At 35.5% G+C, this 26735-nt stretch overlaps 1 protein-coding gene and 1 long non-coding RNA gene across 2 annotated transcripts in view; both read left to right on the forward strand.

Annotated features, from left to right (window-relative positions):
• Window positions 1-21528, forward strand: part of LOC121415898 (peroxisomal multifunctional enzyme type 2-like) — a 32274-nt gene extending 10746 nt beyond the window's left edge. Inside the window, exons 8-22 of the mRNA XM_041609279.1 lie at window positions 1312-1428; window positions 6385-6450; window positions 6915-6980; window positions 8833-8948; window positions 10508-10586; window positions 11741-11895; window positions 13601-13724; window positions 14179-14285; window positions 15231-15366; window positions 16190-16296; window positions 17591-17677; window positions 18402-18488; window positions 19117-19258; window positions 20288-20415; window positions 21231-21528. Coding sequence (XP_041465213.1) covers window positions 1312-1428; window positions 6385-6450; window positions 6915-6980; window positions 8833-8948; window positions 10508-10586; window positions 11741-11895; window positions 13601-13724; window positions 14179-14285; window positions 15231-15366; window positions 16190-16296; window positions 17591-17677; window positions 18402-18488; window positions 19117-19258; window positions 20288-20415; window positions 21231-21326 — 1613 coding nt within the window. The 3' untranslated portion in view covers window positions 21327-21528. The remainder of the gene's footprint in view (window positions 1-1311; window positions 1429-6384; window positions 6451-6914; window positions 6981-8832; window positions 8949-10507; window positions 10587-11740; window positions 11896-13600; window positions 13725-14178; window positions 14286-15230; window positions 15367-16189; window positions 16297-17590; window positions 17678-18401; window positions 18489-19116; window positions 19259-20287; window positions 20416-21230) is intronic.
• Window positions 21529-23235: 1707 nt separating this feature from the next.
• Window positions 23236-24901, forward strand: LOC121415899. The gene is made up of 2 exons (XR_005970068.1): window positions 23236-23325; window positions 23987-24901. It is a non-coding gene; the product is annotated as an uncharacterized LOC121415899 (long non-coding RNA).
• Window positions 24902-26735: the final 1834 nt, after the last annotated feature.

A 26735-nucleotide genomic window follows, 5' to 3' on the forward strand; every position in this document is an offset into this window, starting at 1 on the left:
AGAAAAATGAGAGAAACATTCCAGAGGGTTTGGAGAAACTCAATCAAAGAAATGCAGAATTCTGAATTTTAAAGGTTTTGTTATGTAATGTGCGAGCAGCTCAGTCTCCATATGCCATGTTTATTAAATTCCATAACATTACATTTTCACAGAAAATTAAACAAATCTTTGTTACCTTTGCACTCCGTATAATTTGAAACATTATTTCATACTTTAAGATTTTATGAGAAAATTTTTTTTGGTCATCATAAAACCTACATAAAGCATGTATTATATGAAGTTTACGTAGTAATATATTACAAAGCAACAATAGGAGCACTCCCAAGAAGTCAGGTGGGAGGGGTAAACATGAAACAATGTAATTACACTATAGGGGGGGGGAGAGGGGCTACAGGAGCCTCACGATTATCATTTCTTCCAGTACATGTGTGCAATTCTGCTGCATGAGTGACCCAGTATATCGAAGCAGCATTCAGGAATCAACACTGAATAGTGTTGGTCATTGGGAGTTGGGGAGAAAGTGTGAATAGATGAATGAACAGGAAGTACATTGTTCTGAAGTGCTGTAGTTGAAAGTTTGTATTGAAAACACAGCACTGGTTTAATCCCTCATTAATAGAGCCATTGAAAGCTCTTGTGACCTATTTGTATTTTGTGCCTTGTATAGAAATAAAAATCAATACTTCAGCTTTTACAGCTTTGTACAGAACTTCTATGATTCAGCAAGTGTGTTTAAGGGGATACTCGTTCACACTGGTGTAAATGTGCTTTTGTAATACATGTAGCAGAAATGTGTGAGGAAAATATTATCCAACAGAGTGAGCCAGTGAGGAAATCTGAAGTTTAAATTTTGTGATATCACATGTATGCATATTTATACTGCACCCCTTGCGTCATGCAATATCATTTCCATGAATTGTCATTTTCTCACAGTTAAAAATGATAGTGTTGTAGGTTTCACGGTACACCATATATCTTTCTTGGGCAAGTGTTGGTCCTGAAAAGGACCACCCAATCTTGAGCATCAAATATATGATTCTGACATATTATTTACAGGTACTTCATTAACACTTGAAGTAACAAAATATCTAAATTTGTCATGAACCAAAGAAAAATTACAGTTGATCGTATTTTTATCGAAATAACAAATTGGGCGGTACCTGTGAGGTCACAATATCAAAAGTTTGAGGTCACAATTTATCAACCCTATTATGATTTTGATATATATCATCACACTTTCACATATATACTCTCATTTACCTCTTTTGATTGTTAATGATTTGTGCTATTTTTCTCTCAATTTTGTTCCAGATATTTTTGAGAAGTTGAAGCCTGACTACGTGGCTCCTATGGTAGCCTACCTCGGCCATGAAGATTGTAAATCAACAGGAGGGATCTATGAATGTGGAGCAGGATGGGCAGCTAAATGTAAGTTAGAGAGGGGAAAGATGGAAAGAATGAGAGGGGAAGGGGAGAGAAAGTGAGGAAGGGAAGAGAGATAGAAAATGAGAGACAGTGAGAAGGAAGGAAGGAAGGAAGGAAAGAAAGAAAGAAAGAAAAGAAAAGAAAAGGAGGGGACAGTAAGAGAGAAGTAGAGAGAAAAAGAAGGAAAGAGAGAAATGGAAGAAAATGTAGAGGAAATGAAAAGGGAAAAAATGGAGGAAGGACGGATGAGTCAAAGACAGACATTAAAGAAACATAGGAAGTAAGGAAGCATGAGAGGAAGGAAAAAGAAAGATAATAAGGAAGAAATAAAGAAACATAAAAAAGAAAGAAGACAAGGAAAGAAGGAATAGTCTGGTCAGTTAGCGGAATTATGTGGACACGGTGGACAAAAGCGTGATTTTTTCTCCAGACCTTTGTTTATGTATAAGAATTAAGAATGGGGTATGCTCCAAAAAATCTGGCTGCAGGAACAGTGAAAAAATGGGTGAAAATGTCAGAATTTATGAGTTCAGATTTGTCTGGTATATAGACTAGCGCTAGTGCAAAACTCAATAGCAGTGCATTATTTTGCATTGGATTAGTTCTTGAATTCAGACCCTGTTTGAACTGATTTTCTGTTTGTCCTCGCATCTCAATGCACCAAGTATCTGAATGAAGATGCTAACCAAGCCGAAGGGTGACGGTGGAGGGGGTTGAATGTTGGTGTGTGTGTACATATTTTGGTCTTGGGGTAAAGGTGTGCAAGACACATTTTTTGCATGTGTTGGAAATTGTGTTGCCATGGTAACAGTGTATTATTGCAAAAATAAGGTAAAATCTTGCAGTTAGAACCACTTCCTCTGTTTTTAACCGATTCTCATGAAATTTGGCACACACATTGGTCTTGAGGTGAAGATGTCTAAGACACACTTTTGTGTGTCTTTCAGAAATCTTGTTGCCATGGTAACAACATATTATCTGGTGAAAATTGGGAAAAAATCTTACAATTCAAACTGCTTCATCAGTTTTCAATCAATTCTAATGAAATTTAGCACACACATTGGTATTGAAGTAAAGATGTACTAGGCACTTTTTGTGTGTGTTTCAGAAACTTTTGTCATGGTAACAAAATATCATATGGCAAAATTTAGGTTAAAAAATTGCAATTTGAACTACTTCATCAGTTTTGAACCAATTCTCGTGAAATTTGGCTCACACATTGGCCTTGGGGTAAAGATGTGCAAAAACCTTTTTTTTTGCATTTGTCGGAGAGTGCATTACCAGGGTATCCACATTATGATAGCCAGAAATGTAGGAAAACTTGTAGATCAAACTTCTTCCCCTGTTTTTAGTCAGTGCTAATAAAAATTGGAAGAAATATTCATCTTAGGGTAAAGATTCATATTAAATTATAAATGTCTTCTCTGCATTAGAATGTGGGGGTATTAATCACCTTCATTAATATTTCTGGGTTTGGGGGAAGGGGCAGGATTAGTCCTTTAAATCTGACATCAAAGAAGGTTAAAGGCAGTGGCCATTAGAAACATAAAAATGATAAACACTCTTAAAAAACACATCCCCTTAAGGGCATATCATGCATATAGGCTGGAAGTACACTGGGTGAATATGAAACCTTCTGCTGAAGCAGAGGAGTTCCAACACTGGCAAGCAAAACAAAATGTGTACCCCTTCTACTTTCAACAGCTGATTTTCCAAACCTTAGTTCCACCTCCCCAAGATGTGCACCCCTCCCCATACCACATTTAGTTCTACTTCCCCATGTTCCCCATGCTCAAACCAGTCTAAACCTTTGTCCCTCAGGGGTCAATGCATTTTTAAAGCTAGACATTACTCTTTTTTTTGGGGGGGGTGGGTCTTTAGAAAATGACCTCATTAAAATTACAGTTAAAGGATTATGACTAGGAAATTAACCCCCCCTGAAAAAATAGGGGGCTGATAATACTTTTTAGCAGAAAATGCCCCCCCCCCCTTCAAAGGGAAGAAGAGTCCTTTGCACTTCAGACCATTCATTTGAAGCTTAATGCATTCTGATTTGATAAAAAAATTGTTTACAGTACCCAATTAACCATTGTTTATTCATATTCTTCTACTCAGTCTTTTATCCATATTCCGTTCCTACTCTTTCTTTTTAACTTTCACATCACTCTTGATTTTGAGCTTCACCATGCCAACCTTTTCTGTTTCCTGTCTCTCTCTAAGTATATTTTTTTCTGACATATTTTAAAGTGTACCTTTAATCATGCAACTAATTATTATAGAAATATAAATATATACAAAAATATCTGCACTTGTTTTAGAAATTCACTTGCAAATCCATGACTCAGTAACATACCATATCAAAAATATACCTATGTGCACAATAGATTTTAGCCTCATATTTTCTTTCATTTAATTTTTTCAGTATATTTCTGTGACAGCCCCTGCTTCATGCTTCAAATAAAACATTGATTAATTGGACACCGGAAACTTTTTTTTTTCAAAGCAGAATGTTTGAGGCTTTAAATTAATATGCTGAAGTGTAAAGGATTTCCCTTTTTTTTTGGGGGGGGGGTTAAGTTCTTAGTCGTTATAATTTCATTTTAATCTTTATGTGGCAATTTTCTAAAGCCCACCCCCCAAATAAAAAATGTAAGGGGTGTTTTTTTAAGAGTGTGTAAGTTCCTCATGGTCATGGCCTTTAACCTATATTTTTATGTTGTCAGTTTTTAAGGACCTTCTCCGCCCCCCCCCCAAAAAAAGCCTATAAATATTATCGAAGGTGATTAATACCCTGCACTATTATATGACGTTATAAAGGGGAATCAAACCCAAATAAACACTTGTTTTTAGAGGAAAATGAAAAATCAGACAAGTTTATAGGTCAAAGTTTGAACAATATCGGACAAACCATAACAAAGTTGTGAACATGTTAAACTTATAAACATTGGTAATCACTATACCCATGAAGACTTCAAATTGACCGCATATGTGATGTCACAGTGATTTAAGAAGGCAAGGACCACTCTTCCATGTACTGGAATAATTAATTAGCTAAAATTTCTTTTTTCAAAAGTTTTACTTCAAATTATATCTTTCTTTCATGAGGACATAAAACATACTACCGGGTTTATACTACGGCCCCAATGGAATAGGGATTTAGGAGAAAACCAAAAATCCTGATAACTACTAGTCTTATGGGAAAGTTGTCCTTGCGGCCCCACCCCTTGTCATAATTTACTTACCCAGTTGCCAATTTGAATTCTACATACTAGTAGCCTTAGGGATCTTAATTTTAAAGCAGCCATATCTATATTTTGCTTGTCCGATTTCTTTAAAACTTTCACCATTCTTATTTTTCTCCTTTTCCATGCACACAACATTATGACCAAGGCTTGATTCCCTTTTAATACTGAATATGAATCTTTACCCAAAATGAATATTTGTGTCAACTTTTATGAGCACAGGCTGAAAACTGAGAAGTAGACTGATCCACAATGAGTTTTCCCCATATTTCTGGCTAAATGTGGTTACCAAGGCAATGCACTCTCTGACAAAAGGTTCTTGCACATCTTTACCTCAAGGCCAATGTGTGAGCCATAATTACTTCATGAGAATTGGTTAAAAAAAAAAAAAGATGAAGTAGTTCAAATTGCAAGGTTTTTACCTAAATTTTGCCATATAATATGTTGTTCCCATGGCAACACAATTTTGGAAACACACACAAAAAGTGCCTTGTACATCATTACTTCAATACCAATGTGTGTGCCAAATTTCATGAAAATTGATTGAAAACTGATGAAACAGTTTGAATTGTAAGGTTTTTTCCCCAATTTTCACCAGATATGTTGTTACCATGGCAACAAGATTTCTGAAAGACACACAAAAGTGTGTCTTAGACATTTTCACCTCAAGACCGATGTGTGTGCCAAATTTCATGAGAATCGGTTAAAAACAGAGGAAGTGGTTCTAACTGCAAGATTTTTACCTTATTTTTGCAATAATACACTGTTACCATGGCAACACAATTTCCAACACATGCAAAAAATGTGTCTTGCACACCTTTACCCCAAGACCAAAATATGTACATACACACCGACATTCAACCCCCTCCACCGTCACCCTTCGGCTTGGTTAGCATCTTCATTCAGATACTTGGTGCATTGAGATGCGAGGACAAACAGAAGATCTGTTCAAAAAGGGTCTGAATTCAAGAACTAATCCAATGCAAAATAATGCACTGCTATTGAGTTTTGCACTAGCGCTAGTCTATATATCAGACAAATCTGAACTCATAAATTCTGACATTTTCACCCATTTTTTCACTGTTCCTGCAGCCAGATTTTTTGGAGCATACCCCATTCTTAATTCTTATACATAAACAAAGGTCTGGAGAAAAAAATCATGCTTTTGTCCACCGTGTCCACAAGTAGAGCATTTTTGACGCTAACAGACCAGACTAGAGGGAATTCAAGGGGGAAAAACCCTTGCTTTAACACATTTTTTGCATCAACTTTCAAGATGTTCAAAGTGATACAATTGTGTTGTGTTTTGTTGTATACAATATAACCCCTAATTCCTACCTGTACAACAGTTTAAATCCCCTCCATCAATTTTCTATCCCCTGGTAGGGGTAATCCAAATGCATGTACTAGCCCTCTCAGTAGGGCAAGGAAGTAAAAAAAAACAATATCCTTTGATAGAATCTGACATGAGACTGGCATTAACAAAGTAAAATAAAAAAATAAAATGTCACAGACTTTATATCACAAAATAGATATGATTTTATGTGTATGTCTTTTGTTGTATGGTATCTTAAAATGAGAGACGTAAATCTTCTGAAGTTGATATACATTGTAATGGTGATGCTATCTGTTGTTCAAGTCTACATTATTTCCACATTTTTCTGTGGATTTATTTTTTAAATTCAGAATTTTATCTATTTTCTCCATTTTGACACAGTACGATGGCAGAGGACAGCAGGTGCTAATTGTCTAAAGCCTAATCAGCCATATACAATTGAACAGGGTAAGTTTCCCACATGAATTCTTATTTCACTTTGTCTTTTTTTCCTCATACAAGATTTGCTTTATTAATTTGTAGTGGTGATTTTGTATATTCTGAATTTTGAAGTAAAATGCTGTAGAAAAATATTCGTTCATATTGATTTAGTGTGCAACAGGATTCATATCACTAAAATATAACATCTGCTAAAGTTGACTTACAATACAGTGAATGTATTTTTATTATTATGTTTATTTCACTTTGTATACTATTTGTTTGTAAACTAAAATTTTTCAGCCTACCAGAGTTTCCAAATTCGAGTTTACTTACATTTACATGTCAAATTCATCCTTCCTTTGAAGATTCTAACTTTGCTCTGACCAGGCATTGTTTTATAAACAGTTTAGAAGACAGCTTTTCTCTGTCTATTAATTATCATTAGATCTAATCGTCTTTATCCCTTTTTCCCCCCTTTTTTTTTACTTTAGTTCGTGACAACTGGGAAGAGATCTGTAATTTTGACGGGAAGGTCACTTATCCATCAAGTTCGCAAGGTAAGAACAGGTTCTTTGAATATGACGAGCAGGGAAATAGAATTATGCAGGGGCTCAGCGATTTTACCCCAGAAATGCACAAAAGAGCCATGCAAGTCCCCATTCACTGCAATGCTAAAGCATATCCAATATTGCAGATTTAGGCAGTAGGTTTTAAAACGAAGCCCCAGAAAGTGGGAGCATGAGCTTTGATAAGAGTAGAGTAACTGCATTGGACAAATTGTGGACTTTGTGGAAGAAGGGCATTATGATGCGCATGTGCTAGTGCTTTTTTAATGTTTTATGACTGGTATAAGGTGGCTTAAAGTCGACATATAAAATGCATGTTTGTTAAAAAAAATTCTAGATGTGAATGTATATCCATGAATTCATAGATTTCTTGACAATTTGATCTGTTCTCCTTTGTTTACAAAGGACATTTTGCAAATTTACTGTACAAAAAATTATGACACTGATGGATTTCCATAGAGTTAATACTGATTGGATTAATCGTAACTCTTTGTAAGACGGGGTCTTGGTCCCACTGGCCGACGGACACGAAACGTCTTCCTGGATACAGAGCATGTAAAACACGTATGCAAAGAGTACACAACGGATACATTTACGTTTTCCTACGGATGGCAAGATTCTTTTCCGTTTTACATCCTCTCTGCATCCGTATAAAGTGCAGAGGGACCAAGCCTTTAAATTACGAATGCATGTTGCTTGAAAGGAATATTACTTGAGGTCAGAACTTGAAGTCCAGTATAACACTATCCATTAAATTCTTTGCTAAACTTATGGGAAGCAGAAAATGTAAAAAGTTGCTTTAAATGGTATGTTTCTTATGTTTACTTTGTTCTTTCTCCCCGCTTTTGATGGAGAAGAAACTATTTCAGTTATTCTTGATTGACATTAATGAATGATTTTAATGTCAAATGAGCCGATAAATGGAACCCTGTATTGTAATAGATTATGTACTGTTTGTGTCTTGCTTGGCTATTCAAAGTTAACCCTAAATAGACTGGGCTATTTCGACGCCTAAGAAGACTGGGGGGGGGGCTGATTCAGCCCCCCCTTATGATCTCGGCCGTCGATCGCGCGATCGCGACGAAAATTGGCACACGCGTTACCCATGGCATTATCTACAAAACTATAACATCAAATTCTGCAAAAAATATCATGTCTCATTGATTATGCTAATTTTCTTATGTATTTCTTTGCTTTTTTACTTTTTGTTTTTTATTCTTTATTCAATGGAAATTGTCGGGGAATTTATTTTGACCATAAAAAAGATAAAATTGATTGATTTTAAGCAGTAAAAGGAAAAATAATGATACATTTATGAATTTTGGCTAAGAACACTATTTGCATTGGATTTGTACACAAATTCACGTTTTTGAGTAATTTTGGGTCTGCATGCACTTACGAAATGTTGCATAATTTTGGAACCGCGTACCCGGGGGTCACAATTTTGGTCTCAAAAGTTGCGCGAGACTTGAAAGTAAAATGTCAGCGAGTGACGCGGTCAAAAAATTTCGCGCGGCGGATTTATCGCGAAAAATGTCGAGGGGGGGCTGATTTAGCCCCCCCCCAGTCTTTTTAGGGTTAAACCATAAATTCACACCAGGAGAGCATTCCATCAACATTTTTGTCCAACAAGATGTTTGATGTGACAACTTTCCTTGATTTTGATTGGCTGAGAAGCATGGTTCCTATGGTAACTATCAGATAAAACAGAAATTGTTGGGTAAAATGTCCGACAAGTCCTTTCACGAAACGCTCCTGCTGAGTTTGATTTATTAAAATCATTTGGAAATTTAAGTTATGAGCCTTGATTTTTTTTCTTATTTTTTGTTTGGTTATTTTTCAGACTCCATGATGTTTATGTTGGAGAGTTTCAATGCTGGATCTTCTGATGAGGAATCCCCAGCTAGCTCTAGTAGTGATACAGGTGGAGATGGTGATGACGATGGTGGTTTCAATCCAGTAGGTACCTTGTTTATATGATGAACAGGTTTCCCAAATGTGACCACCCACCTTAAAACCAATAAGTCGCAAGTGAAGGACCTCTGTTAATAGCTAAAACAATACTGCCCAACTCTGGCAAAAGGAAGCAAGTGACACATCAGTCAAATTTGAGTTATTGTTGTTTCTAAAACACCTTTTGTATGCTGCACTTTCAGGCAAAATTTGGGGGGGAATTGATCGCTCTATGGAAAGATATTGGAGGAAATATGCTGTTAAATTGCATTGACGCCTATGTAAATGATGAACATACATTGCTCATTTACAACAAATGATACTTTAGTAACTTGCTTCCTTTTGCCAAAGTACGGCAGAATAATTTGTTCTCCAAAAATCAGAAAATTTGAAAATCGGCTCATATGAAAGAGTAACTTTGTCTTCATATTGTCAAAATGTAAGGATGGTTTGGATGACATGAAGTACATGGATTGATAGATAGATGAATTGATTGAGAGATAGAAAAAATGAATGGTTGAATGGATAGGTTGATGGGTCAGATAGATACATTGATGGATTGATTGAGTGAAATGAGCGGTTAGTTTATGAATGAATAGAATAGGGTTAATAGATGGTCAGATAAATTGGTAGATAGATAACTGAATTGATGGATGGATTAGTAAAAATTATGTTTGCCTATATACATGTACATGAAGCACCTAATACCTTTTCATCAGAAGTCACTAAGTGATATGAATTAAACGCAGCATAATTACCCTGGCTTTAGCCAAGCTACTTTTACGCACTAAAACGTTTTAAGGAATAAATTCCTGCCAGGCCAGGCACCCATTTACCTCACCTGGGTCGATGAAAACATATCCAGTAGGTGTTTCATAAAGCTGTTCGTAAAATTCTGCCCGACTTAACGAGCAACTGGAGTGTATTCCTTGCAGGGTTCCAACAGTCATGGAAAATCCTGGAAAAATTTGTGGCCATGGAAAGTCAGGGAATTTGGAAAGTTTGTGAAAAGTCATGGAATTGCATTTACCTCTTGGCTATAGCAGCTTTCCAGTTTGTCGTGTCTCACAACTCTCATACTCCGTGCAATTATTCTCTGCTATTATAATTGGTGTTCATGACTTCCATTTTTCCCAGTTTTGTGACATCCCAAATTCTTCGTAACTCCCGGGATGTCACGGGTAGTCATGAATAGTAGCAATTTAGTCATGGAAAAGTCTTGGAATACTGTTTTCAAATTTCTGTGGGAACCCTGTTCTTAGGACCTAAGGCAGCTACATAGGGATATACTGTGTGGCACAGAAAAGGGTCACCAGCCACGTGTAAAATCAGTTGTAACTTATCAGTTGTAACAGCTTTATGAAACACTCACCTGATGATAAGTGAATGGATGGATGGTTGAATGGTCTGTACATGTATATGAATTTGTAAGTGTGTGAATTCCAATGAACAATTTTTCAATCAACTACTAAAAAGAGAATTGACTTATTTTAACTGATGTGGTGACCTAAATCTTGAAAAGTAATCAATATTTTAAAACTATCATTGTATGAATTCCTCCACAGTCAAAAGCGATAGGGTTCGAGATGCAGCCTCTGGATTTTGAATACACATCCAGAGATGTCATTCTCTATGCTCTTGGAGGTAAGTTTTAATGTGGTTTAAAAGGGAAAGTTCACCCTGAAGTTAAGTTGGTTATAATAAAACCAGAAAGCTTTAAATAGCAAACAGTACTAATGCAACTTTGACCAAAATCTATCAAAGAATAATAGATTTATGATCTTTCAATATTAAATTTCTTAATGTCACAAGCCAGCAGATCCCTAATTTGTCATGTTATTCATATTCAATAAATTTCCATTTTCAATGTTGCTTGATGTAAAACTGAATACATATATATTTTTTATTGTATTAGAACTGCATGATAAGACATTGATCAAGCTTGTAAGGTCAATGTCATGAGACCAATGTAAATTAGTGGAATATAGTACATGTTATGTGAATGTGCTGCTTGCATGTAAGACCAACGAATCAAATCTCTGTTCTGTTATTATCAAAGCAATGACAACAATGAAATCACGTTTGAAGATGCAAATGGCTACTTTGAAATGAAATTTTGACATGTTTGTTCATTCAGACTTATATGACATGCATGTTATGATATAAATGTGAATGCTTCTTAGCTGGAACTACTTGTATTTTTTACATTCAATTTTTCTTTTTTTTTCAAACTATTAAAGAGGGTAAAAAATTGCAATCATTGCCAATTTGCAGAGTGAGAGCAGATTAATTTGAATGTGAAAGTTATATTTCTCTAAAGGTTAGATTACATGTCACTTATTAAAATAATATACAGTAGTTCTTGCCAATTTAAGGAATAAAAGATTGATTTAAATCTCAAAGTTCCATATTACTCATTGAAAAATACAATTGTTACCAATTTAAGGAGTGATATGAAATTACTTTGAATCATGAATTTTTATTTACTTCTGTGTGTTACATACCACTCATTTAAAATCTAATTATTGCCAATTTGAGGAGTGAGATCAGATTAGTTTGAATCATGGTTTTTATTCTTTATCACTCATTAAAAAGATATGATTGTTGCCAGTTTAAGGAGTAATAAAAGCAGATTAATTAAAATCTTGAAGTTGTTTTCATCTATGTCTTAACACCATCAATGCATTGTAAACTCAACATTAATATTAGTTCATAAACTATCATCAGCTATTTTGATATACTACCACAATGATCAATTGCAATAAACTAAACATTCTTTATTTTCTCCTACACTGTAGTTGGTGTATCAACCACCCAGCCAGACTACCTCAAGTTCCTGTTTGAGTTGAACGAAGATTTCTGTGTACTGCCGACATTTGGAGTAATCCCAGCATTTGCTGGACTATCAAACCTAACCTCCGTCCCGGGATTACAGACCATCGATGTGACAAGGGTAAATGGTTGTCTTATTGTTAAGCTTCTCAAGCATACAATATGCTGAAAATAATTTGTCTGTATCTCTGTAATATATATTCACTAAATTTATAAGACACATGCTCAAAAGTCCATTATAAAGAAAGATGAAAGAAATTATTCTGAGGGGGTGCTAGATATCTTAAGTATTCTATAAACTAGATTTTCACAAAGAATCTGCAACTGATAAAAAAAAGGATTCACCAGTCATTACACATGTAAGAATTAAATGTTAGATGATACTGGTACAGGGTGCTACATAACTTTTTAGAAGCAGTTGCCCGATCGGGCAAGTTCATTTTTAAATATTTGGAATATATTTGTCCAAAAATCTATTTAACTTGCCCACAAAAAATTCTTGAAAAAAAAGTTTTACCTCTTCAAAAGAAAGGTTGGCGGTTTTATAAGCCATTGACCTTTTTCTCTCTTTTGACATGAACCGATCTACCTTGTTATTGCATTTCTATTCCAAAATGATTTTATCTTGCCTGCCATGACCAAAAATAGGGCCAATATCATATCTTTGACCCTAATTTGGTCATTCTACTGTGAGAATTTTGTTTTGTTCTTTACTTCAAAACACTTGCCCCACTCTTTTACTTGCTCCGGGAAATCGGGCAAGTGCTTATGTAACCCCCTGCTGGAGTATCATTCACATTACTGGCCATTTACCAAGAAAGCTTTCGACAGGCTCTATAAAGCTGTTGCCTGCAGAAAACTGATTGGTCCCTAACAAGAAAGTATTTTTGAATTAGAGAATTCCATTTTCAATAGGGTTAATGGAACAATGGATAATCATCTTAAGGGGATGTGTTTGTTGCGTCAATAGGGAATTTTCGATCTTCAACGTCCGGATGATTTAAGAACACAGTAAATCTATTGAAAATGTCCGTCAAATGACAAAGACAGCTGGAAGGTCTTTCTTGAAATTTGTCAATGCTAACTGCAGTTTCGTCCCAAGTTTCAGAGCCGACGAGAAATTGCAAATATGTTTTGTCCAGAGTCAAGGATTATACTGCTGTGTTGATTCACCGTTTTTTGTCTCACCTGCATAGCAGAGCGAGACTATAGGCGTGGAGAGAATATTGAAGGTTTTACGGTAAAGACCATGTAAGTATGGAGTCCTGAAAAGGACTGTTAATTATTCTTTCTTGATTGTATATTAGCTCTGAAAAGAACTGTTAATGACGTTTCAACCAGAACATGCTGGTTGAAATGTCATTAACAGTTCTTTTCAGAGGTTACATACAATCAAGAAAGAATAACAGTCTTTTTCAGGACTACATACATGGCGTTTACCGTAAAACCTTCAATATAACTTAGAAAGTTTATGGGTTTATCTCATGAAACATTGACATAAGGGTAATCAAGTATGAATGATTGTTTTGCGCATGTCTGTGGTCACATGGTCAAAGGTCATTTGGGATCAATGGACGTGATATTTTATTATACATTGTATTAGTGTTTCTTTTGTGAACAATTATAGGCAGCACTGCTGCCATATCGAATTGCGTAATGCAGGCAAGACTGCCAGAGGCGTTCCACTTGTTTCCATAAACACTCCTTGGTTGTGTTTTGTCAAGACGGGCATCTGACAATGCATTCTCTCTGTTCTTGAATTGTCTGTACTGTGCGAAAGCTCTCTTTTTATCTCCCCTTTTCCATCACTCTATACCCTGGTGTAGATCCTCCATGGTGAGCAGTATTTAGAACTCAAGAAACCATTGAGTACCTCCATGAAACTCACCAACAAACCGATGGTGGTGGACATCGTGGACAAGAAGTCTGGCGCCCTCATCATCACAAATGGTATGTATTTAATGATTAACTATGTTAATGATGATGCACATGTACATCATACGAAGAACAGAACATCTCTTTGAAAGATTATCCACAGTCAGGATTTTTTAGGCCATAATACCCCATCCCCCTCCCCCAGACCTACAGTACTAAAATATCCCACAATAATAGGGTTAGAATGATTCATGTTACAACAGTAAATTTTTTGACCGCCATTCATGTACACCAGCTGAAGGATTAGGCGCATAATATAGCATTTTAAAAATAACCACGCAATTTATGGCTTTTTGTAGTTGGCTTTCGTATATGAACGGGGTATTTGTAAATTAAACACAATTCAGTTGCAAGGAAGCAGTGTACATTTGCGAGTTATAATGGCGTAAAAAATAATAAGAAGAGAAGTAAATAAATATCTATATCCAGTCCAACTCGAGTACGTCGTCTGTTACTCTTTTCTTTTCAGTGAACTCCTACGATGAAAACGGTGAGCTGGTCGTCGTCAATCAGAATGTGGTTTTCCTAGTTGGAGCAGGAGGTTTTGGAGGAAAACGATCCTCTCCTCACCTCAAGGTATATCCTATCTCATGTTTCATATTACATTCTTGCTGTGTGAATGTAAAGATTATACAAAACTGTTATAGTCCTAGCCCTATCATGCTTTAAAGGGGTACTCCGGTCTGAGAATAATTGTATCTAATTGAATAAAGTGAAATTCACAAAGCAAAATGCTGAGAATTTCATCAAAATCGGATAACAATAACAAAGTTTTTTGAATTTGAAAGTTTAGCAATATTTTTTCAAAAAAAGTTATATGTATGTCATCATGAATATTCATTAGGTGGGCTGATGATGTCACATCCCCACTTTTATATGTGATTACATGAAATCATAATTGTTTCATTTTTTCATACATGTGTGAATAATGCGTCTCCTTTATAATAAAATAAGTTGCAGCAATTCATATCTAATGCACTAAATCAGTTGTCAATCCAATTTTTTTCAGTTCTGGGTAGAAAAAATTTGAATAACCCTAATTTCATATAATAAAATATAAAAGAACAAGTGGGGATATGACATCATCACTTTGCTCGTTGAATATTCATGAAGATATGCCTAGAACTGTTTCACCGGAATAATGAATAAAATGCAATATCTTTGTTATTCCTAGTCCGATTTTGATCAAATTTTCAGTGTTTGTCTGATTAGATCATATTATTTTCAGCCCGGAGCATCCCTTTAATACAGTCCTTCTTGTGTTAAATTGCCACTTGGTGGACACCAGCTTGTCTCATCCCGCATGGTCTTATCCTACATTGTCTATATTTAGTTTGTGCACTAATACCATATTTTGTTCATATTGCCATTTTGCCCAATTTTGTGAGCTGCACCCAAATATTCTAGATTTCGTGATAAGAAGTTTTAACAGCTTACATGTATCAACAAAATGTTAACTACAAGAATTTATCAAATGAAATGAAGATCTTGATTTACCATTGACAATATACCATTCGACAGGAAACTGTGAAAGCACCATCCCGTGAACCCGATGCCTCTATGAAAGAGAAGACGTCTGTAGATCAGGCTGCCCTTTATAGGCTTAGCGGAGACTACAATCCTCTTCATATTGATCCATCCTTTGCTGCTATGGGAGGTGAAATAGAAATGCTTGTTGTTGTGAACACCGACATTGACAATATGCACAATTATGTATTTTTTCATGAAGAGGTTCATGTAGGAAGACCGAGTGTGATATCAAGTAAAAAAAAGATTTTCACAGTCAATAAAGAGAGGAATATTCTTCATTTTCTTGGTATTTACCAACTGAATCAAAATGAATTAAAATATGTGAAATAGATAGGCATGTCATGGGTGTAAAGATGTGAAATTTTAGATTTTATTTTCAGCAATTTTTTGAAAGTTTTTTTTTTTACAACTGTTTTTCTATTGGTAGTAAAATTGGTAAGCTTGGCCTTTTGAATCGGTTGCCCTGCATATGAAAGAAATGACTATATAAACTCATTTATTTATACTTTGAATTCATTTTCATATAAAATGTGTGAAAGACTCAGCCCACTATCTTTTGAAAATGGCAAAATTTACAATTATTATCCCTGAATGAAAAATGATAGGTTTCCCATTTAATCCTTATATTTTGTTCTTTTTGATAGAAAACCACTTTTTAACTGTTGAATCCCCCCATAAGAAAAAGAAAAGTAAATAAAATAGGTAGAAACCTTATCTGCCCAAGTTCTTGTAGATGTATTCAGTAAAAATTAGGATAAGAGTAGGGAAGGTCTGTCATGAGAAAAATACTAACATCACCATGAAAGGTGACCAAATTCTATTTTTTAAGAAATATCACTTAAAATTGTTATAACGGTTACTATATGTTTGTAAGATATTGATATTAGAATGATTTGCTTTCTTCATCTCTGAGAATATTAATTCCAATGTGTTCTTATAATCGTTTTCAGGATTCAAGCAGCCGATTCTTCATGGGCTCTGTTCATTTGGCTTTGCCTGTAGGCATGTCTTGAAGCAGTATGCCAATAATGATGTGACCAAGTTTAAATCTATCAAGGTAAAACAGAAATTGACTACATATTGGAACTATTTCATGTGGTTGATGTAAACACATTGGTCCGTATTCTGAAGTCAGGTTTAACTTTAACTCGGGTTTAAAGTTGTAGTTTAAGTATGGGAAGCCAAAAGTATCAAAATTTTTATATAGTTTCTTGTGTTTACTGTGCTCTTTCCTGATTCATTGATGGTGAAGACAATCATCTATTTATACTTCCTGGACAATTATGAATGATTTGAGAGCCAAGTGAGCTGAAGTGTGATATCTCTACTGTTAGTGATTTATGTAACAATTGGCTATCCATACTTAAACCACCACAACTTTAAACCCGAGTTTAAGTTAAACATGCTATCAGAGTATGGGCCATTGGCTAAAAATTCGCAAATTTTGTTGGAATTTCAGGTCAGAAACCATGCTTTGATTAACGTAAACAGTGACCTCATCAATGAGGTAACCTTCAAAGTATGAATAATTTTACCCTGTAACAAAAGCATGCAATTGTCATTTGTTTTTTCCATGGCATCAATCCATGAAATCAGCATAAGTCATGGTTCCAAAGCAAAGATGAAAACCACTTTGTAAATTCTGGGCCATTGTTCTAATCATATTCACATAAAGCCATCCACAGATATGCCTTGTCTCCCACATACTGCATTTTCTTTCTGAAATTCAGATACCACTCATCAAGTGCCTTTTTGGTATAATTTTTTAAAAGTATTTATACTCACCGGGGAACAAAGAATCATATGAGTTAGATCAGGAGACAGAGGAGATTCCAAGCTTCACAATGACGAGTCATTTGTCTATTGTATTTGTGATTAAGTTTTGATAACTGAATGAAAATTCTCGGTTGTGTTTTTTGTTGATGCACTGTACAGTCTTTGACTATATATTTTTCGATCTACCTGTACTAAATTATTACTATAAAGTATATATTTCTGGTCAGATTATTCAAAGATTGTCTGTAAACTGAGAAGAATAAGGTTAAGTTGTTGAGATACATTATTTTCCATCTAATTTTTATTTTTCTTTTGTCTGTCTCTCGTCACTGACTCTCCTCCGTCTTAATCTTCTATCTCCCAATGTTGCCTTTGCACCGTCTGCCTTGCCTTTATCTCTATGTCTTTATATCTTGCACCTCCTCTCTTCCTCTTTCCTGTCTTCTACACACTCACTCTCTCTTCTTCTTCTTCCTCAAACCCCTCTCCCCCCTTTTCCCTTGTCCCTGTCTTTCCCTTCTCCTTTCTCCCCCTCCTCCTCCTCCCCTTCCCCCTCCTCTCATCAATGATATCAGGTTCGTTTCTCTAAGCCCGTTCTCCCTGGTCAGACCATACAGACCGATATGTGGCAGGAAGGTAGCAGAATCCATTTCCAGAGTAAGGTATGTCTTTGCTGTGCCAGCTTTGTGGTACATTGTTCTCTCAAATGTGTGTGTTTCATAATACTACATGCACCCTTGTTGTGCATTCACTCCGTGGTTTCAATTGTGAGAGATTGGTTGACAAGCATACCTCAACACCATGTATTACTTATGAATTAACAGAGGGCACGTCGTGATCTTCTGGTTCTGACTCTCGCCTTTCAACAGAGGGTGGCGGGTTAGAATCCTAGCCATGGCGTGTTTTCCTTCAGCAAAAAATGTATCCTCACTGTGCTGCACTCGACCCAGGTGAGGTGAATGGGTTCCTACCCAGTAGGAACAATTCCTCAAATGCTCAAACACCTGATCAAGCCAGATCAAGGGAAAGGTGGGTTAAAAATAACTTTATCATGTTAAGCAGGGCCTGCAGGTAGAACAGTTTTCAGAACTGAAGTGGCTTCCCTGGGTGAAATATGTCATTATGATTAATATTAGTGGGTCTCTTTCATAATGAATACTACCCGTAAGCACTACAGTTTTTTTGGGAATGAGTAATTGGAATTCATCTTTCAGTTTAAATAAAAATCCTGCTCAGTATCATTCACGGCAGCATTCTGTATTGCTTTTGTCTGTCCTGAAATTGGAGGATTGTTGAAGAAACGGTGGTGAATAGGGTCCTTAAAGAAAAAAGTTGCTGTATAAGTTTACAGTGACTTCAAGTTCTGTTTGTTGTTTTGATTATTAGGTCGCCGAGACTGGAGCTGTGTGTATATCCGGAGCTTACGTGGATCTACATGGTGGAGCTGAGCTGACAAATGCTGCAGGAAATCAGGTAAGGATGCATGTGTATGATGATTGATTAAATAAAGAAGTTGTGATGTTGATACATATGAATATTTTGACTTCGAGGACTGCATGGTCTGTGTTAATGCTTCAGGTACTACTGGTAATCACTGGTCATGTATTTGAATTATTAAAGTTCCCACCAGGTAAAGTACATGTCTGGATTATTGCATGGTCTCAACCCAGCTGTTTCATATATATCTGGGCTTTAGAATTAAGCACAGGGAATTCCTGCCATAGGCCTACGCAAATAAGATGGTTTTGATACGTTGATTATCTTATTTAACAATCAGTAATACATTCTTAATTCTTATGATATATGATGGTCATTGATCTCTTTTGGAGAAGAGGAATGCCTAGAAGAAAATTAAAAGCAAATTTATGGTCAAATTGTAATATGAGTGTTAGATTTGAAGGACATCCTTTGATTTTGTCGTGAACGTATCCTAAGACTTCAGATGAAAAATGCTGCACCCTAGGTAAGGTTGCAGGATTGTCGTGGAGGAGTAAGAACTTGAGATAACGCTATTCAAATTGGTTGAGACCCAGCAGCGTTAACAAACTTTACAGCAGATTTAATCGCAAGGTGATATGTCATTTTCCCAACTTTTTTGCAGCCTCCCTCGCCCGGTCTGAAGTCCGAGATGGTTCTCTCTGCAGCCAATGAGATCGTCAGCAGCTCTCCTGACCTCGTTAAGAAGGTCAACGGTGTCATCCAGTTCAACATCACATCCAACGGAAAGGTGGCTGCCGTGTGGAGTAAGTTGTTGTAATTTTGAAAGTGACAGTACTTAATACGTAGTTGCAGCAAGCGATAGCGATTTCATGAGAAAGTCTTTTATTATCAAGGTTATTCGTCACCATTCCAGCATAGATCTAGATTTTGTCTTACTCTGTCAAATTATAAAATCATCGCTGAATACATGTATTATCACACGGAAAATCTCCCAACACAGGTAGAGTGCAAACACATATGTGGCAGTGTATTTTGATTGCTTGGAAAAAAGGCCTGACATCTGACTGGAATACCATAGTTAATCCAATTTCTCAGCAATAAAACACTTTCTACCAAAATCATTCTGGCAAATATTTTTATTTATACATGCAACCACTTTGGCAGTCAATTTATCGAATTCGGATTGAGCCCATTTTAGGACAATTACCTTACATGGCATATATCTATGAAGGTAACATTGAGTTGCAGTTGTGAATTATCATTTTGGAGGAATCTATCTGAGAATGATCTTGAAAGGTTGTTTATAAATGCCCCCAAATAGCTTGTGTTTGCTGTAAGGCATTGGAACCACCAAACTCGATTGACTCAATTCTGCTGAAGGTTACATGCACTGCACACAGATAGGAATGTGTGGGACTGCACCCAAATATTCAGCCAGACACTATCAGCCATTGTTTGTTTTAATTTGAATACCGGGTACTAGGGTACTGGAAGAGCAATCCTTTGCAGTGGACCAGTAGTTGAATATTATGATTATGATCAGGGCCCCATTTCATATTACTTGTTATAGTAACAAATGTGCAATAACAGTTAAAAGCTATTGAAATCCTTCATTCTGATTGGCTGATGGAAAATTTGATATCAAATGTGTGCATTTATAATTATAACAAGTCTTTTTGCAACCAACCCCAGAAGTTACCACAACTTCCTCAGGCAAATGAACCGATTGATTATTAGGGAAACATTGTAAAGACAAAGTGGTACATGTAATTCCTGTTTGTGATTGAAAGTCTTTAAATCAGTTTATTCTAATTGTTATTTTACATTTTTAGCCTTTGATCTGAAGGGCACGGGTGGAGTCTACCAAGGAGAGCCAAAGTCTGGCAAGGCCAATGCTACCGTTACTGTTTCTGATGACGACTTTGTGGCCCTAGCTTCTGGAGCGCTTCAACCACAGACGGTATGTTGATAAAGCATCAATAACTAGGGAGGGAGGGGTGAAGAGAAGGGGAAGGGTGTGTGGTTTCTCAGACTGAAGTGATGACAGACATTTTTTAAACCAACTTGACCCTAAATGACATACCATTTGGTGTCCAGTTCTGACCTGCATAAGAATCCTAGTCTATTATGTATTCCTAAATTCTATAAATTTGTTCAGCTGTAACTTTATCAAATTTTATAAGATTTTGATCGTAGTAAAACAAATTCCCAATTTTTCAAAATTGATGAACGCAGAACGCTAGAATAAAATCCTCTAATTTTAAAGACTTTGTTGAACTTCTTGATCTGCATCTGACTATTTTGTTTCATTTTTGCTTATATAGCAAGCTACAGATATTGATGACAATATCTTGTGTGACTTAAAAGTTTCCACATTGATTGCGAGTGTAGCATTATTTTGTCATTTTCACTTTTCAGTGAATCCATTGCATTTGTTATCAGTGGTATAGGCATGAAGTTAAAATGAAAACCTACAAAAATATATCAGATGGCATTATTGTTGGTTATGTCACATTATTTAAAGATAGTGATTTATGGCATTTATCATTCGCACCATTTATGTAGTTGTTGATACAAACACGTACTATATTTTACCTATCTTTATACATGCTTATGCAGCTCTAAGTGGCGTATCTAGATACTTCTAATCCTATGTATTGTCACTTCTGTCAATTAATTCGTCTTTTTTTCTTTTATATTTTTGTCTCCTTACACTTTTGTTTTATTCATCTTTCACTGTCTCTCCATTTCTTTCACACTTCCTTCTTGATTCAGGCGTTCTTCTCCGGCAAGATCAAGATTAAAGGTCAGATCATGCTTCTCCAAAAGCTTCTTCCGTTGTTCCAAAGCTTCGTGAAGGGCAAGCTGTAAACCTCAACTCTCGCATGCCATAATGATTACTTAGGCCTGCTTCATAACATTTCTCGTCAGTCATTTTTAGTTACAAATTTTTCCCCAGCCAACCATATTGATTTTGTCAGCATATAACACTAGTCAGTAAAAATCACAAACACAAGTTGTTCCCTGAAATGCAACTTACTTTCTCATATGTCATGTGGCATTAGCCCTATTTCTTAAAAACAATTTGTTGTTGATTTTCAGTTTCAAATTAGCCTTCAGCCAATCAGAAGCTTGATTTTTGATAGCTTATAACAGTTGCCTTTCAAAATCGCTGACAAATGGTTCCCTGAGATCGGCCCTACATACACACATGATGTGATGACTAGGGGTCTGCTTTTTATTAACAAAATAAATGTGTGAAATTCTATGGTGAAATTTTCTAATGATAAATCAGGTTTGCAAGAATACAATACTACATGTAGTAGTACATGTAAAATGGGATTTATGAGATATGTTATGAACCAATAGAATGCATCATGGTTTTTGTCTCACCTGCGAAGCAGAGTGAGACTATAGGCGCCGCTTTTCCGACGGCGGCGGCGTCAACATCAAATCTTAACCTGAGGTTAAGTTTTTGAAATGTCATCATAACTTAGAAAATATATGGACCTAGTTCATGAAACTTGGACATAAGGTTAATCAAGTATCACTGAACATCCTGCATGAGTTTCACGTCACATGACCAAGGTCAAAGGTCATTTAGGGTCAATGAACTTTGGCCGAATTGGGGATATCTGTTGAATTCCCATCATAACTTTGAAAGTTTATGGATCTGATTCATGAAACTTGGACATAATAGTAATCAAGCATCACTGAATATTTTGTGCAAGTTTCAGGTCTCATGATTAAGGTCAAAGGTCATTTAGGGTCAATGAACTTTGGCCGAAGTGGGTGTATCAGTTGAATTACCATCAAAACTTTGAAAGTTTATGGATCTGATTCATGAAACTTGTACATAAGAGTAATCAAGTATCACTGAACATCCTGTGCGAGTTTCAGGTCACATGATCAAGGTCAAAGGTCATGTAAGGTCAATGAACTTTGGCCATGTTGGGGTTTTTTGTTGAATAACCATCATATCTCTGTAAGTTTATTGGTCTAGTTCATAAAAAGTGGACATAAGAGTAACCATGTATCAATGAACATCTTGTGCGAGTTAGAGTAGTATTCAAAGTCAGCACTGCTGCTATATTGAACCGCGTGATGCAGGTGAGACGGCCAGAGGCATTCCACTTGTTTCTTATCATTCCAACACAGTTTCTTTTGAATTTTTATGAAAAGTCACAACCAAATTAGGGTCCCGTAACACAAAGGTTAATATAAAGATTAATTGTACTCTTGATTTTCGTGATTGTACATTGTATTCAATGGAATCAATCAGATAAAAATGTTTTACAATCATTGATAAGCTATGTGTAACGGGCCCCAGATCAGTTGTGACACTGATGGGGCGTTGCAAGAAACTTATAATCAGTTGCAAATCAATTTGGGGTCCCTAAATCAGTCGTATTTCTTACGACCGACTGCCAATTAATTGATGATCGTCTGCTTCTAGCAACAAGGAGTGTAGACTGGTTTCCAAAAATATGAAAAAAGATCTATCAGCAGCAAGAGTAATTTGAAATCAATTGCAAATATTTTTTTGCAACACCTCTCCTAAGAGTGGTTTTAATTCTTCTCCTAGGCGCACATAACTGAGGTCAATCCTAATGAAACGATTAAACTGAATCAGTAGGAACTCTTCCATGTTCATGCTGAGATTCCAGAAGGGTCCGCTGATCTTGGACCTGTTGCAGAAAGAGTGGCAATCAATCACAACTCAATAGAATTGAACACAACTAGCTTTTCAACCAATCAGAAGCATGTATTGAGATGGCATAACTTGTGTCTGATTTTTTTTTTGTCTAAAGACAACACTTTTTGCAGAAGGCCCCAGATACATTGTAAATGTGGTCCTTGTGTATTAAAGGTCAAGTCCACCTCAGAAAAATGTTGATTTGAATCAATAGAGAAAAATCAGACAAGCACAATGCTGAAAATTTCATCAAAATCGGATGTAAAATAAGAAAGTTATGACATTTCAAAGTTTCGCTTATTTTCAACAAAATAGTTATATGAACGAGCCAGTTACATCCAAATGAGAGTCGATGATGTCACTCACTATTTCTTTTGTTTTTTATTGTTTGGATTATACAATATTTCAATTTTTACGAATTTGACGATTAGGACCTCCTTGCCTGAAGCACAAAATGTTAAAATAATGGAATTCCACGTGTTCAGGGAGGAATGAAACTTCATTTCACATGACAAAGATGAGAAAATAAAAATATTTCATATTTCATATAATAAAATACAAAAGAAATAGTGAGTTAGTGATGTCATCAACTCTCTCATTTGGATGTAACTGGATCATTCTTATAACTATTTTTTTGAAAGTAAGTGAAACTTTAAAATGCCATAACTTTCTTATTTTACAACCGATTTTGATGAAATTTTCAGTGTTATGCTTGTTGAATTTTTCTATTTTTATTCAAATCAAGTTTTTGATGAAATTTTCAGTGTTATGCTTGTTGAATTTTTCTATTTTTATTCAAATCAAGTTTTTGTTGGCATGGACTTGTCCTTTAAAGAAATTTTGAAATATACATGTAAATGTGGTTTATATGATTATATTTGAAATTAATGTTTAATTGACAAAGAATGTATTGTGGTTTCAAGCATGAATAATGCAATTTAGAGTGTATTGGAGAAAATGGTTGAATGCTTGAACTTGAAGATTAATTTTGATTAATTTTCATTAATTTTGTATAAAAAAGTACCAGGTGGAGCAATTTTATGACAGTTTAGTTTGTTCTAGCTTATAAGGTTGACCAAGACAGTCTTTGAAAACTGTGTTCTCATTGAACAAGATGGAAATAATTTTGTCTGTATGAGACATTAAAAGCATGCTATAGCTACAAATCTCTATTGAATTAAAATTTGTAATTTTCAGTAAAATCATTCCATTTTCAATCTTGATGGTTAAGAAATTATGTCAAGACAAATTTTGTTCTCAGGAATAATTTATTCATATACTTCTGGGAAAAACATGTACTGTACATGTGAATGGAAATAATTATAATTAGTATTTAAGGTGTTGCCTATCTTTTGAGAACATTAATTGATTAAATTAAGATGTACATAATAAGAGACTTAATTTGTAATGCACCTTTAATATAATATGATTATACATAGGTGCAATACAGTGATAAAGTATTGTTATTATTACAAATTAGTTTGTCTTTTTGTAAGGATTCCAACTCTATTTGTGGCCTTAATACCCATGATACATGTATGTATTTGTTAATGTATTAAAACAAAAAGATGATCGAAAAATGACACTGTTACTTTTAACCCTAAGAAGACTGGGGGGGGGCTGATTCAACCCCCCCTCAACATTTTCCGTGATCAATCCGCTGCCCTAAATCTTTTGACCGGGTTGCTCACCGACTTTTTATTTTCATGTCTCGCGCAACTTCTGAGACCAAAATTGTGACCCTCGGGTACGCGGTTCCAAAATAACGCAACATTTCATAAGTGCATGCAGACCCAAAATTGTTCAAAAACATGAATTTGTGTACAAATCCAATGCTAAGTGTTTTTAGCCAAAATTCATAAAATGTATCATTATTTTTTCTTTCACTGCTCAAATTCAGTCAATTTTATCTTGTTTATGGTCAAAATAAAGTCCCCGACAATTTCCATGGAAAAAACAAAAAGTAAAAAAAACTAAGAAATACATAAGAAATTAAGAAAACAACAGAATACATGTACATAAGAAAATAAATGTGATGTTGACATCTTTTAAAGATCAATTTGATCAGATCCTGTATAAAGAGTATATGAAACAAAAATTTTGCATTTTAGGGGCATTATTTTGTTAATTAGAGCCAACTTAAGATTTTACGCATAAATTAGCATCATTACTGAAAAATGAGATTTTTCGCACAATTGATATATTTTTGTATATAATGCCATGGGTAATGCGCGTGCCAATTTTAGTCGGGAAGGCGCGATTGACGGCAGAGATCATAGGGGGGGGGGGGGCTGATTCAGTCTTCTTAGGCGTCGAAATAGCCCCGTCTGTTTAGGGTCAAGGATACAAATTAGAGAGAATTTCGAGTGAATGTAGATTGAAATTTCAATCCTTCTTTGAGTGATCCTTCCTGATGCTCTTCGAATGACTAATATATTAATGATTTCTCCAGAGTGAATATGAAATTGAGACATTCTGTACTCTAATGGCTATTGCATCCAGCCAGAAGCATGGGGACTAGAGGTCATTTCACAGATACCAGGTTTGGATGAATATTAGTTGCCATGAATTGGGTCTAGATTTTCCTTTTTAGAGTCGGTAAAATTGAGGCACCCTGTACTGGCAATTTCCTCCAGTAGAAATACTATGTGAGCTTGTTCACTGAGGCTAGGTTTTGATGAACTACAATGTCAAGTAATTATCATAAATTGGGTTAAAAAACACATTAGGTGTGAACATGATCAGTCCTTTTCAGAGAGAGAGAGAGAAGGTAAAATTGAGGCACCCTGTATTGGCAACTCTATCAAGCCAAGAGTCACTAAGTTTTGATTAACTACAGTATTTTTTTATACCGTAAATTGTGTCCTGAATAAGGTTAAAAAGAAAATTGCCATTATTTTTAGAAAGAGTAATATTGAGGCACCCTGTGCTTGCAATTTCCTCCAGCTACAAGATCATGTTCACACTAAGAAAACTTGTTGAGAGTGAACATGATCAATCCTTTTCAGAGAGAGAGAAAAAACTTGAGGCACCCTGTAGTGGCAACTCGCTGATGCTAGGTGTTGAAGTATACTATTTTGTAATTACTTGCTATATTCTTGGTAAAGACATACATGTATGTATTCTATTCCTGAGAACCTGAGAGAGATTTGAAGAGGATATTGGAGGATGTATGATCCATTAGGAATGCTGATGAAGGTTTTTCTGGTATGAGGAGATTTAATGACTTATTAATGACATCCCTTTGAGAATGTTTTGTCATGTTTGTGATGTGGCAAATAAGTATGATTATTTGTTTTGTACCAAGGTTGGATTTTCTTGTAATGACCAATAACTGATTTCTTTGAGAATACTATGTGTCGTGGCCAATTTTACTTTTTTGGATTTCATAAGGCCCCTGTCACACCATAATCAAACTCTGCCTTCCATAGATACCATCTGAGAAACCAGTGTATACCTTTGTTTGGTTTCTAATCACTTGGGCAGAAGTTGGGCTGGTATTCAATCAAAAGCATTGATTTTGTAAGTATTTTACTTGGCTAAGCGAAATGTGCTTGTATTCAGATCGCATCCAAGTCTTAATT

This window comes from Lytechinus variegatus, chromosome 5 (genome assembly GCF_018143015.1).
Source record: "Lytechinus variegatus isolate NC3 chromosome 5, Lvar_3.0, whole genome shotgun sequence".
NCBI classification, from domain to species: domain Eukaryota; kingdom Metazoa; phylum Echinodermata; class Echinoidea; order Temnopleuroida; family Toxopneustidae; genus Lytechinus; species Lytechinus variegatus.